General features: G+C 41.5%; 1 protein-coding gene across 1 annotated transcript in view; it reads left to right on the forward strand.

Moving 5' to 3' along the window:
* Positions 1-12,704, forward strand: part of Sin3A (SIN3 transcription regulator family member A) — a 68,834-nt gene extending 56,130 nt beyond the window's left edge. The window contains exons 21-30 of the mRNA XM_074108424.1: positions 953-1,151; positions 2,853-3,020; positions 3,590-3,675; positions 4,100-4,267; positions 5,027-5,201; positions 6,075-6,256; positions 7,871-8,011; positions 8,779-8,883; positions 9,204-9,463; positions 10,299-12,704. Coding sequence (XP_073964525.1) covers positions 953-1,151; positions 2,853-3,020; positions 3,590-3,675; positions 4,100-4,267; positions 5,027-5,201; positions 6,075-6,256; positions 7,871-8,011; positions 8,779-8,883; positions 9,204-9,463; positions 10,299-10,434 — 1,620 coding nt within the window. The 3' untranslated portion in view covers positions 10,435-12,704. The remainder of the gene's footprint in view (positions 1-952; positions 1,152-2,852; positions 3,021-3,589; positions 3,676-4,099; positions 4,268-5,026; positions 5,202-6,074; positions 6,257-7,870; positions 8,012-8,778; positions 8,884-9,203; positions 9,464-10,298) is intronic.
* Positions 12,705-14,678: the final 1,974 nt, after the last annotated feature.

Here is a 14,678-nt window from a genome sequence, read left to right on the forward strand (position 1 = left end):
GGCACGCGGGCCCTGGGGGCACACAAAAACTTGGGGCCTTTTTGGAAATTAATGTAATGACAGTGAATATTGCTTTTTTAGGGTTCCATAAGCCAGTGGCAAAAACGGAACCTTTATGGATTCGTTCTGTCTGTCTGTCTGTCCGTCCGTATGTCACAGCCACTTTTTTCCGAAACTATAAAAACTATACTGTTGAAACTTGGTAAGTAGATGTATTATGTGATCCGCATTAAGATTTTCACACAAAAATAGAAAAAAAAGCAATAAATTATAGGGGTCCCCCATACTGGCCCATACTTAAAACTGAAACTCAAAAAATTTTTTTCATCATACCCATACGTGTGCGGTATCTATGGATAGGTCTTCAAAAATGATATTCTAGAGAGGTTTCTAATATTTTTTTTCGAAACTGAATAGTTTGCGCGAGAGACGCTTCCAAAGTGGTAAAATGTGTGCCCCCCCCCCCTGTAACTTCTAAAATAAGAAATGATAAAACTAAAAAAAATATATGATGTACATTACCATGCAAACCTAACCTGATTTCTAATGTTGTTATTGAAGGGGTTAATGAACTTTTATAAAAATCCCGCCTTAACCTAAAAGTATCCCCGCATGCTACTCGACCCATTAAATTGCGGCAAATGGTTCGGGCATCAGCATAATGCTGACAGTGTCAGGTCTTCAGACTGACACTTCAGCGCTGTTTTTCAGCCCGAACCTGTTACAGTTTGCGCTTCCATTTAATTTACCTAACACTTACACGCTTTTGGTTTATAACACACCTAAGTACAGTACATTCTTGAAAAATATAAGCTTTTATTTCTACGTTTTATTTGCATTGTTCACAAAAACACGCAAGATACAGTACAGTCAACCACTGTCCATGTTTGAAACTTCAAGGCAGGTAGTTCAAATTCACCAATTTCTTTATTTCAATATTATTTCTTCACAGGGCTTCAACAAGCAATGGCGCGAACAGAACGAGAAGTACTACCTAAAGTCCCTGGACCACCAGGGGATCAACTTCAAACAGAATGACCTCAAAGCGATGCGCTCCAAGTCTCTCTTCAACGAGGTGGAGAGCGCCTACGCTGCGAGGAAGCCCGGGCCGCATCTTGTGGTCGATTACAATCTTAGGAGCCGGCAGGAAGGTGAATACATTTGGAATAGTAAATGCATTATAGGGTAATCGACACCAAGTCGCTACTACAACTAAAAACAAGAACCAGCCAAGTAGTCACCTGCATTAACCTCTCGTATGTCCAGACTAGAGATGCAACGGATATCCGGCCTATTCGGCCACTATTTTACTATTCGGCCGAATACCGGATAGTTACGTACTATCCAGCCGGATACCGGATGGTAAAAAACTTATAGTTATGATAAAAAACTGGTATTTATTTATGAATTTATCAATTATTGACATCAGTTTATTATTCTAAGGGGCTGTTTCACCACCCATTGATTAATTTTAACTGACGGATAAATGTGATACCGTCTCGCGTCTATTCAAACAAAACAAACAGAAACGACATCATACTTATCCGTCAGTTAAAATTAATCAGTGGGTGGTGAAACAGCCCTTAAATTAATTAATTATACTCTACAAGTTGCAACCTGCACGGAGTGTCATGCGCATGTTCGAATTAGCTTAATTAATTGTACGTAAAACTAGGGCGAATATCCGGCTAACGGTTCCGCCGTATATCCGGTATCCGGCCAAAACACTATCCGTTTCATCTCTAGTCCAAACAAATATGTGCCAAGTATTAGGCTACTTTTCCTATTTTTTATTTTAATCTGTATAATTTGTATGCTTTGAAACAAATGAGAATTAAGTTTTTTATTTTATTTTTGACATCCGAGAGGTTAATATTAGCCACATCAGAACGTTCAAAAATATCTGACACGTCCTAGAAATGAGTGTTATCAGATATTTCTGCACGTTTTGTTGTGTCAGATATTGGTGCTGGTGATTGATCTTTTGACTGCTGTGTGAACGTAATGTATTGGTGGTGTCAAATTTCCTATGGTGCAATCGTGGAAAGTGAATCACGTTCCAGGGTGGAAGATTTGTACTACTAATGTCATGTTGATCTCATGCGATTACCAAAGAAATTGTAGCGAAATTGATTACGATACTGTTCCACCCTAGTACTTAATGCAGTTTCTTCGATCTTGTGTTTTAGTGATATTAGGGATATTTCTTTATAGTTTACAAATGAGACAATGATGAAACACGTGCGATGTGCTGTAGCAGATTGTCTGTGGTGATACACGCATGCTGCCTTCCTACTGAAGTCTCCTAATTTATTTTAAATAATTGCATTTATAACATTAGGTTAGTTGACCTTTCCAATGCGGAAGGTAAAAGCTGCATTCTAGCCTCCTTTGTATAAAATAATATCAATAACGCAGATTAAATCTTTGTATATCTGAGCTGACTGTGTATGTGTATTAAACGGACGAGATTGCGAGTCCGCTTAACTAATACGAAGCTAAATTTTCCAGCAAAAAATTTGTCATAAATGATGAATTCTAAATAAGAAAACTTGCATATACATTATGACATTTAATTTTATTCCAATATTATTTTAACTTTGGCCGTGTCATATCTTTGCCCTTGACTGTGCCAACATTTCCATGGCTGTTTTAACTTTTTTTAAAGTTTAAGACTCGACTATAATGGAATTTCTATGCGACGTTATTGTCGAGCTAGCGAGCCACCAATCTTTTTTAACTTTTTAATTTCTCGCTGACTATAAACTTATGCACTTCGCCTTCTGATAAGTAAAGAATAATGTCAACTTTTACGGAGATTATTTCTTAAACTTTATTTATTGTGTATACAGCTATAAAAGTGGTCCGCGACGCGGCGGAGCTCCTGATTCACCACGCGCGCCGCCAGACCGGCATACAGAAGGCGGAGAAGCGGCGCATCAAACAGTTGCTGCGGCACTTCTTACCTGACCTGTTCGCCCATCCCAGGCAGCCGCTCTCGGACGACGAGCGGGATGAAGGTAAGTTCATCATCATTCCACTGCTGGGCACATGCCTCAGAATGAGGGCTTGGGCCGAAGTTCCTACGCAGGCTCAGTGCGAATTGGGAACTTCACACACGCCGTTGAGTTTGCGCAGAGCAGATTTGCGCAGTTTCCTTCGCCGTAAAGCTTTTGGTAAATGTAATTTCGCACATAAAATTTGAAAAACTCAGAGGCGCGAGCTGGGGTTAGATTGAACCCACGATCCACTGCTTGAGAGGCCATAGGTCGAACCACTAGGCCACCACGGCTCCCATAACTATAAACTAAAGCTGTGCGGCGCCGTACGTACGGCGTGCGCTTGCTGCTTTCATAGAGAGCCATTTTGAAAATACGCCTGTGTTAACCACGATACGCAACAATTTAGGAGATGAGCAATGAAGGAATTGCCCTAGAACTGTCACAACTCGCTAACTTAGTGGAATTGTATAAGTAACTCAGGGGACGTTACCATGGCGCAACAAGCTACACTGAAAAGTTGTGTGATCCACTGACACCTACATAGACGATGCTTAAGACACGAGATGTTAACTTGTCTGTGTTTGCAGAAGAGAAGGACGAGCCGTCGAGTCCGGCCGGCAGCCCGGCGGCCGACGACAAAGCAGAGGAGAAAGCTGTCAAGCAAGAGAAAGAGGTTGGTGTTAGATTATTTAAAGTATTGTGAGAAGAGAATATTTCAGATGATTGTGCTAATGTGTCGCTACCGCTTTTTGAGATTTTCAAGAAAGTTTGAATTAATCAATTAGATTATAATCTTTTTTCGCAGTTACAATAATTTTACATTATAAAAACACAGTACCTGAGCGACCAGCTTCGCTCGGGCTAAAACTCTATAAAAAGCGTTTTCCCAGTGATAACACCAAGCTAGATCGCTATTTCATTCCCGAAAACCCTTAGCCAAATGTCATCGACATCGTTGGAGCTGTTTTCGAGATCCCCGAAATATATCAATAAATAAACAAGAATAAGATTTCTGTCAACCACTGTTTCAACTCTTAAAGACACCTTAGGTCCTTGCTTTTATTTTCACTCTTTCTATGTTATAATTTTGTTCTCAGTCTTCGGAATCCGATAATGCTTCTGACAAGAGCTCCCACAATCATAAGAACGACAAGGAAAACAAGCCGAAGAATAACAACAACGACAGTCGCGAGTTGCGCCGCGGCTCCGACGACAAAGGGGACGCTAAAGATGAAGATGACTACAGGGATCATCCCTCTATCAATGTGAGTACTCGCAGTCATCTCTTTCTATCTTCATGCTATATCGGTGTGAAAAAACCGGTGAGAGATTCTGATTGGACAATATAACCTCATAGCGATAGTCTTAATTATTTCGCAATTCCTTGTTCTGTGTAGTAAAAAATTTTTTCGGTAGGTTTGAGCTCCAAATCAGCGTCAAAAACTTGTCTTCTTGTACCTGGCGCCCAGGGCAGCCTCTCCGTTCTACTTGTAGTACCTGGCGCCCCTGGCAGCCGCCCTGTAGCATCTGGTGCCCCGAGCAGTCGCCCTGTAGCACCTGGCGCCCCTGGCAGCCGCCCTGTAGTACCTGGCGCCCCTGGCAGCCGCCCTGTAGCATCTGGTGCCCCGGGCAGTCGCCCTGTAGCACCTGGCGCCCCTGGCAGTCGCCCTGTAGTACCTGGTGGAAGCTCTGGGCAGCCGCCCTGTAGCATCTGGCACCCCAGGCAGCAGCCCTGTAGCATCTGACGCCCTTGGCAGCCGCCCTGTAGCACCTGGCGCCCCTGGCAGCCGCCCTGTAGTACCTGGCGCCCCTGGCAGCCGCCCTGTAGCACCCGGCGCCCCTGGCAGCCGCCCTGTAGCATCTGGTGCCCCGGCAGTCTCCCTGTAGCATCTGGCGCCCCAGGCAGCAGCCCTGTAGCATCTGACGCCTTTGGCAGCCGCCCTGTGGCTTCTGGCACCCCTGGTAGGCACCCAGTAGTACCTGGCGCCCCGGCTTTATTAAACAGTGTGTGTGTTATGTGTTAGGAGGCGCGTTTCGTGTGCACGTCGTCGTGGTACCTGTTCCTGCGGCTGCACGGCGTGCTGTGCCAGCGGCTGGGCAGCCTGCGGCGCGGCGCCGCCCAGCTGGCCGAGCGAGAGGCGCAAGACCGCCAGGCGCGCCGCCCCAGCGTCGCCGCCGCGCTAAGACTCAAACCGAACAGTCAGTACCTGCCCCTGCCTACCTGACACTCTCCCACTATACCCGACACTATATTTGGTTTGGATAGGTATTTAAATGTAAACAAACTTCAGTTGCCAGATTTGGTACATTCAAGATTTTTGTACAATTTACTTATCTATCATTGTAATACAAACTAGACTAGTGTATTCAATACAGAAATGTAAATGTCTAGGTAGTTTAATGGGGGGGTTTCAATATTGAAGACACTAATTGACGTTGTTTTGTTTACATTTAGTTAAACACCTATTCAAACCAAGTATAGTACCGCGCAGCTCGCCGAGCGTGTCGGTACACTAGCCCTGCACCACCACCACAATAGCTAAAACTTTATTAAATTTAGGCTATAACAAGCACTTATGAATGTAAATAAAACTACCACTAGTTCGGAAGAATCTCTGACAAAATTCGGCAATAAACTCCACGATGTATATATTTTTAAACATGTTATTTAATTATCCATCACAAGTATATTATTTTTTGACCTTGCCAAAATGGTTGGTGATCAGATCACTGTCATACACGTCTTGATCAGTTTCAAATCAATTTAGAAATTAATCTCATTCAACATTTTTTAAACCACTAACAATTAAAACAAAATAACTGAAAATGTCTAACATTCGCAAAGCAATGTTTAGCCTATTTATAAACAGCAAGCCTAAGGTATCCATAATTCAAAAACATCTGTTTTTGTAAACAGTCCATTTTTATGCAATATAGGGCTTGCATTTGATCTAAATTCCGAAAAATTTGAAAGTGTGTCTTATATCTTCACGAGAGGCCATGATGGGTCAAACCTGCCACCAAGCAGGGATGCTTGTTCCTTTAGTACTAACTCGTCTTCCTCCCTTGTAGACCTACCAGCAGACACGTCATCGCCTGCTGAATACTACACGGCCCTTCTGGAGCTGGTCCGCGGCGTGCTAGATGGCAACACCGAGGCCGCCGCGTACGAAGACGCCGCCAGGGAGATGTTCGGCATACACGCGTACCCTGCCTACACGCTGGACAAACTTGTGTGGAACGCCGTGCGACAGGTAGATTGCTTGTGCTATTATAAATATTGGAGCTGTCCAAATATCTGAACACTCATGTGAATAGTCAAATTACCACAAACGGGACTTATCACGCTAAAACACACGAGTAATGTACTCAACGAACCAAACCACTCCACCAGTCAGGACCAAACCACTGGTTTGACCTTCACAATCCCAAAATCCTCTCCACGGAACGTCATTTCTACTCAAGAATGGTACGTGAAGCGGTTGAAATAAAAAAACACAAAAATTTAAACCGAGCGGTAAATATAAGCTTTCTTCTTCGTGGAATCCTATTATAAATAAGTGTCGGCGACGGGATGAATGTTCGGAGGGACGATCGGACGTTGTAAGTGTTCAATTCAATTCAATTTTTGGGATTATAATGGCCCCATCGAACGATGCGATGATTCCGACGTTGTAAGTGTTGTATGCCGGTGTGAGGGGGTGACATAATACAAATGATCAAGTGCGGGTAGTTCGAAGGAATCGCGCTGCTAGCCAGACTTGACACCCTACACTTCAGTCTACTCGTGACCACGGCCACTGTAATGTGGTTGAAACGTCGAGGTAAATATTACTCGTGTGTTTTAGCGTGTTAAGTCCCGTTTGCGGTATTTTCACTAGTGAGTGAAAATCACGAAAGTTTAAAACGTTTCTTATGTGAATGGCGTGCATTAAAGTGTGTACATAACATATTGTCATGTTTGCTGCGACATTTATACAAGAGACAATGATGAAACACGTGCGATGTGCTGTAGCAGATTGTCTGTGGTGATACACGCATGCTGCCTTCCTACTGAAGTCTCTATTTACATTTTATAGCTCTTGTTTATTACTCGGTAACGTTGTAGTGATATAACAATAATTTACTTACATAATACTTAATTATATATGTAATATGCAATGTAAATAAGCGTAACTATGAAACGTGACTCCCTAGAAATAATAAATTGATTCATCTTCTTTAACTTAAGAGTTATACTCTTGTTGGTGGAGTATCTTCTAGACGTCCATCCTTTGAGCCATCCTTTTGACATCTTGATACGACGGGTAAATTGATTTCTTGTTAAAAAAAGATCGATACTTATAGAAGAAGGGTCGGTAGGTAATGGTAATATATCTAGGTTAGGTTAGTATTGCTAATGCAATGACCAATTAGCTTTATAAATATCCAGCGTTTGCGGCGTTTTTTTTTCCGTCATTACCTCATTTCAAGAATTACCCGTCATAAATATTATGTATACTCCATTCATTTTAACATTTGAAACTTAACGATAAAATTTGAACATGTTTTAAATGAAACTATTTAAAATTATGTTGACTTCTGTAATAAAAACATAATAAATACCGCTGATAATACATGTAGGTATTTTTAGTAATTTTGTGTTCGAAATACCGAGAAGCGTGTGTTACAATTTGACCGATAATTCAAACCTTTATAAACGGAGTATAGAACTTTAAAATGCCAATGCTTTCAAAATTTAACGTTATGCTTACTGAAATTTATGCTAAGTTACTGTCATGTTCATTTTAGGTGCATTAATTTAATAAGTTTGAATATGAAACCCTATATCAGCGTTTAACAAGTGTCTGTGTCTGTGTCGTCCGTAGCTGCAGCACTGCGTGTCCGAGCCGTGGTCGCTGCGCGCGGCCGAGCTGGCGGCGCGCGGCGGCATGCGCGGCGCCAGCTCGTACGTGCGCCGCGCGCAACGGTTCCTGCACAAGGAACACACGGCCTTCCTCATCAAACTGGTCAGTATACACCTATACACATACACGTACACATACGCACCTAACTCGAAACGTTCACAATACAATAGAAACACACACGCAGCACCCTCAAAGGCATATTCATTTATTCATGTAATAATAAAAAAAGATTATTCACAAAGCCAAAAATATATCATAACAAAATACAATGAAATACTATCATGAGTTTGCGGCGCTTGCTTTCGAGACAATGGGTCAAGGACTTATCTACTCGTCTGGTTTTGGCCTCAGGTGACCCCAGGGCAAGGAATAACAGTTCAGAGAGGTAATGCTGCCAGTGTCTTGGGGTCAATGCCTGGGGCAGAAAATTTGGATGACGTTTTTATTTTGTAACATAGTTTAGTTTATAAATAGTTTTAGTCTTGGATGTTGGATAGTATTTATTGTACACAATATTGTAGGATAGGAATTCATAAATTTGTTATATTGAATAAATACACATGAAAGAAACAGATAAAACATAATGTGTGAAGAGGTAAAGGACTCAGGAGGTAGTTTATAAAAGGTCATAACATTTCTTGTAACAAAGATTTGGCATAGCTTTGGCTTAGATTGTTACTAAAGTTTTAAACAAAAAATTGATTGACATCTCTTTATTTGTACTATTTAAAATTGTTCTGAAATAATTATTATTCGTTTTGTTGATGACATGCTAATTACAATTATCGTTTCATTCATTAAAACTACGTAAACTTTCCAATGAGTGTATCATGAAAACAGATTATTTAATGTGTAACTTTGTATTACAGTATGGCGGGGACGAATGTCGCGTATCGTTCGAGCTTTTAGAAGGGGTCGGCGACGCGCGCGCTTCACCCCCGCACGATGCGGCCAACCTTTCGCCAACCAATCAGGTAAACTACTAACTGATTTATTCAGTGGTTACTTTGCGGTTTAAATTAAAATATTTTTTAGTTAACTTAACAATAATTAGTTTGGCGCTACGTCCAGTCATAATTATTTATAGTGACACCAGTTATTGCCCAAATATAACACTGGCTATGAATAACTACCGACCGTGTCCGTGTTTATTGACCAAATATAGCTGTCTAAAAGAAAAATTGTACGCAAGTCCCAACTGTGTCCCAAATGCTCAGCAAAGACCTCTCCTCTTGACTTCCACATTCCTTAGCTATATTTGACTAAAGAACTAACATGAGATATTTATTCGCAGTCCCGTCCAGCCCCCAACGGCTCCCCGGTTTCCCACTTGGCAGCGTGGTCGTTATACGCGGAGCGATACGCGCGGCCCGACCGAGTCCGCGCCTCGCTGCCCAACAAGCCGGTGTTCCTGCAGCGGAATGCCGCACGCTGCGGCGGGAACGGGGAGAATGTGGCTGCCGGGGACAGTGGCTCCGTCGGAGGCGTGCGGGGCAAGAGGAAGCCGCATCGGATAAACGATCGGAGCGAGTGCACGCTCAATAGTGGCATCAGGTGAGGATATAGCTCGGGTTGTACCATGGCAGGGTTTCTCAAAGTGGGGTACATTCGACGGTAGGGGGTTCGCGACAAGGTTTACGTGATGGTGGCTGCAAGACTGGCAAGATGATTAAGATTGATTTTTGGAGTCTTTTTGTATTTTTAACTCCAAATTTGTTTGTTATTTGTTGTTGTTTGTTTCAGTTTGTATTTTCGTTGGCAAGACGAATCTTACTATATTTGTTACGATTTATTGAAATAAATAATACACATTATATCATCATGATGATTGAAATAAAAATACTTATAGTTTCTCCAATAGCCAGTTTTATTACTTTCTTTGGGGGGGGGGGGGGTTCGCTGTCGTCTAGAAACTTTAACAGGGGTACGTGGAGCCATAAGTTTGAGAAACCCTGTACCATGGCAATGGATAAAGGGTGGCAATACAAGGCTGCCCAATAAGACTGTATCAGATTCATGACAGGAGCGAGTGCACGATTAATAGCGGTGAGATAGCAAGCAGTGACAATGGATAGTGTGGCAGCACAAGATGGTGCTATTGTAGCTGCCCAATAACACGGTGTTCCTTTAATAGAACCTTAAGTAATTCAAATATAGGACATAAAGAGTGGCGTCACTCCTGGTCGTACTGTGGTCTCGACCCAAAAAAAACCACTACGATGATGTTCTAGGGTTTTATGCTCTGGGCCCTGACCGTTAATTTTACTAACGTTTATTAAAGTTTTATTAGAATGCAATAGCAACCCTTATTGTTTGAGCACTCCTGTGGACAGCCAGTTGCGCATTTCCCTCGCCCGTATATAACCACATGTAACAATTTGTATTCCAGACTGGTGGCGTCCCGGCCTCACCAGCTGTACCGCGCGGGGGCGCTGGGCGCGGCGCGCGCGTCCCACGCGCGTCTGCACGCCGCGCGCCGCGCCAAGTTCAAAGCGTGGCTGCAGCGCGCCGACCATTATCGATGATCGCAACTACACACTAACCTGTCAACTGTCAACTGTGATTCAGTGATACGTCGCGTGTCAACGAGTTTTGCATTGATAAAAGTAACTGCTTGGGACTTGGCCGTGAAAACCGGACCTAACAATGATACAATCTGTCTGTCTTCAAATAGACAGCAGAGTAGGCAGCGCTAAGTACCATCTGGATACCCCAGAATCGACCCAATGCACGCCAATGCTGAGGGTGAGTAGGCAAGCGTGCTGTCCACATCTTAGCTTACCACCAGGCGTGATTGTGGTCAAACGTAAGCCTATAGCTATGTAAAAATGTGTGAGTCGAAAGGGCAACGCTACTGTTAGCTATCTTTGAAAGTCACAAAAATCTTTATGAAAAAAGGCAGATTAGGATGTGGCCTGTAGTGGGTACACCCCAAGCTCTCTCATTCTGTGAGACAGCTATAGAAGCAGTGATTTAGTAGTTACTCTTGTTGGTTCAAAACTCATGACTATTTTGTAAGACTAGCGAGAATATTGTTTTGTATATACGCAATAATTATTGTGAATTGTATTGTTCTTGCTAAGCAAGTGAATAGATCTGTACTATTATTCTTTATATATTGGAATTTAAATGTTCTTGTTAAAATTTTCTTTTGATTCTAATATATTGCAAGCATTGTATTTCCTTCTCTTTCACCGGGAACTGATTTTTAAGGTCTTTTTTTTTTTACATAAAACTGACCCGTGAATAACCTATCTCACCTGTTCAAAATTGTTTTCAAATTGCCCTGGTCCTCTGCCAATCAAAATCTTATTAATAAACTTTCGAAATTGTATTCTTATTTTTCTTAATTCCCAACGAAATTGTTGAAATTGAGGAACAATAACGTGAACAGTTTCAAGTTAAACTGCTGGCAAAATGTTCCTATAGGTAGCGGAAACGATTGCTACACTATCTTTTCCGTCTATGTAATTATAATGGTATACAAAATGTTTCGATAGTCAATTGAAGACACCGTTTCACTCAAACAAAGCAGATATATTTATTGATGGTTTTACAAGAGCTTTCGCTGATGTAAGGAATGAAGCTTACCATATCATGATGAGTGAGTGAGTGCCAATGCGGTCCTTACGCTTATATTTGTTTAATAAAACTACATTTCCTTCTAAAATTACATACTTAACAATGTATTGGGTGTCATGACGATAATACTAACTTACAAGTCGTACTAAGTTTCTGTCAAACTGTAGAAGCAATAGTTGATTCTAAACACCCTGTTTTACCACAAAAAAATCTCTATACAAGGAATACAATCTCAGATTTACTAAGTCTTCATTTCCTTTTGTATTCCTAAAGTACACGAGGCAACTCTTGTCCAAAAACATTATCAAATCTACTTAAATATAACTAATTTGTGGGACATACATTCATTGGCCCTTTCAATCAATTCGCGCTAGCTCTTGTGGATTTATATCGTCACTACTTTGGAAAAATCTCGTATCTAAAATCAATATGTCAACAAAATTGAGCCTTGACGTAATGTTCATAAGGTCCACTCGGAAAAATTATCTTCTTTGAGATACGAGATTTTTTAAAGTAGTGACGATATGAGAGTTTGTGTTTAGCGTTAATCTTTTTATACGTGAAAGTTGAATTCACGCAAATGGCAGTTTGAAACCAAATTGACGCTGCAAAAGTTATGTCAAATCTCTAATTTTCTATTTTAATACTTCTAACACTTACCAATATCGTCAGTGTCTTCGTTTTGGTTGTTATGACCTTAGTGAACTTGATGCAAAATGCATACTGATTCTACGTAAATTTATAGTCTATGGATTAGAAATCTAATTAAAATTATAAAGAAGTCACTTGAATATTTCTGACGGATATTGGTAAAACTTGCTGTTTTCGGTACAGTATTCTAGATCCAGTCGTTCGATAAATTGTTAATATATTTCAAAGTTTTAAAAGCAATATTCTCGCTCGTGTAATGTAGTAATTTATTGTTGGTTGCGTTGAATTCGGTCCACTCTGGTGCACAGGGTACCGTACAATCGTCAAATTATATATGTCTGACCGGGTTCGACGGCCGCAGCATTTTTAAGGAAATCTCATTTTTACTGTCCGCCGAGACACGTTCTAGGGTCTCGGCGGAGCTAGCGTGGGCCGGTAGGGGTCCACGAGATCTCTTTGTATAAAAGTACAGTGTAAATAGGCGAGATGTTGTTGAAGAACCAATCTTGTTAATTGTAAAGAAAAAATGACTTGAAGAGAAATAAATATTATTATATTTATACTACTGTGGTTTTATTGGAGTTGGGTTGAGATGCATACAGTCTAAATCATTTTTACAACATATCTGGTGCAAAAATAATAAAAAAACAATCTTTTAAATTTAAATGACACTGGTTATGACGTCCAAATATTGCTGACCCTTTGATGTTATTTTAAACAATTTTGACTGTAGTTCCATCTGTAATAGTATTGACGACCAGATGGCCTAGTGGTTAGAGAACCTGACAACGAAGCTTGAGGTCCCGGGTTCGATTCCCGTGTCGGGGCAGATATTTGTATGAACAATACGAATGTTTGTTCTCTGATCTTTGGTGTTTAACATGTATTTATGTATGTATCTATAGTTGCTTAGTACCCATAACACAAGCTAAGGTTACTTTGGGACTAGGTCAATTGGTGTGAATTGTCCCGTGATATTTATTTTGATATTTTTATTTTATTCAAAGGTGTTTATGATAAAAGAGGCAGTGGGCTTAACGCATTCACTGACTTCCACAGGTGCCACCGACGCACATGTGCGTTCAAAATGTATGAATAATTATGACAGCGGCACTAGGCGAAGTTGCGGAAACGCACATATGCGTCGGTGGTAGTGAATGCGTTAACAGATTCCCTGTCCCGAATGTGCAGCGTTCTTTTGACATAATCTAAGGCACTTGTCCCACCGCCGATGATGAGCGAGAAGCGAGCAGATCGAGTAACTAGAAACGAGTGGGCGAGCAGTGAAAAGCGAGTGTTAGAGCACGACGGGCGATTACTCGCTCCACTCGCTCGAGCCGGGCGGCCGCCAAGCTAACAGCGCTGAGCGAGTATCGCTGAGCTAGTTTTATAGCTCTTGTCGCTGCGACAAAAGATGTAAGAGCGAGTTCTCGCCGGCAGTGTGAACCGCCAGCGATCAACTATTAATTGTGTCTCTTTTACTCACACAGGATCTTATATCTTTTGTTCGTTTCTTGAGCGAGAAAATAGTCGATAGCCAATCGTTTCCTCGCCGGCGGTGAGACAGCTGCCTAATGTCCTCGTAGTAATTTTCATTGGTTATCTAAATGTACTTCAAGAATAAAAAAATACCTGGGCGACCGAGCTTTGCTCGGGCTAAACTCGTTAAGCGCTTTCCTAGAGAAGACCAAGCTAGATCGATTTGTCATCATACAATGTACTCTATGTTTGCAAATAGTGCATTGCTAACATTTTTCTAATAAAGTGTATCACTGATCTTACGGGACAGAATAAGATACTAAAATGTTGATTGAATCAAGTCATCATCATCATCATCATCATCCCAGCCTATATACGTCCCACTGCTGGGCACAGGCCTCCTCTAGAACAAGAGGGCTTGGGCCATAGTTCCCAGCGGCCCAGTGCGGATTGGGAACTTCGCACGAACCATTGAATCGCTTCGCAGGTTTGTGCATTTCCTCACGATGTTTTCCTTCACCGCAAAGCTCGTTAAATTTCAAATGTGATTCACATGAATTTCGAAAAACTCAGAGGTGCGAGCCGGGTTCGAACCCACGACCCTCTGCTTAAGATGCGATAGGTCAAACCACTAGGCCAACGGCTTCTTCGGCTTGAATCAAGTAATACGTAAGGCCAATAACAGTTACTCCGTATATTATCCATCTAGTGTTTATCCGCAACTTCGCACACGTAAATCAATGATTCAACAGCTGAATTTAAATTTCGGTATTTTTAAAAGTTGCCGAATTTTTTTCCCTATCCCGTGGGAATATCGGAATAAAAAGTAGCCTGTTTTATTCCAGATGTCCAGCTATCTACATACCAAATTTCATGCAAATCCGTCCAGCCGTTTCAGCGTGAAGGAGTAACAAACATACTCACTGACTCACAAACTTTCGCATTTATAATATGTACAAGTATGATTATTAGCTCGAGCGATGAGCGTATAACTTAGTGATGTGTGGTAATACTCAAGGAATTTTATGATTGTGTAAGTTTTAGGTCTAGTTTGTTT

The sequence above is a fragment of the Choristoneura fumiferana genome, chromosome 27, assembly GCF_025370935.1.
Source record: "Choristoneura fumiferana chromosome 27, NRCan_CFum_1, whole genome shotgun sequence".
NCBI lineage: Eukaryota > Metazoa > Arthropoda > Insecta > Lepidoptera > Tortricidae > Choristoneura > Choristoneura fumiferana.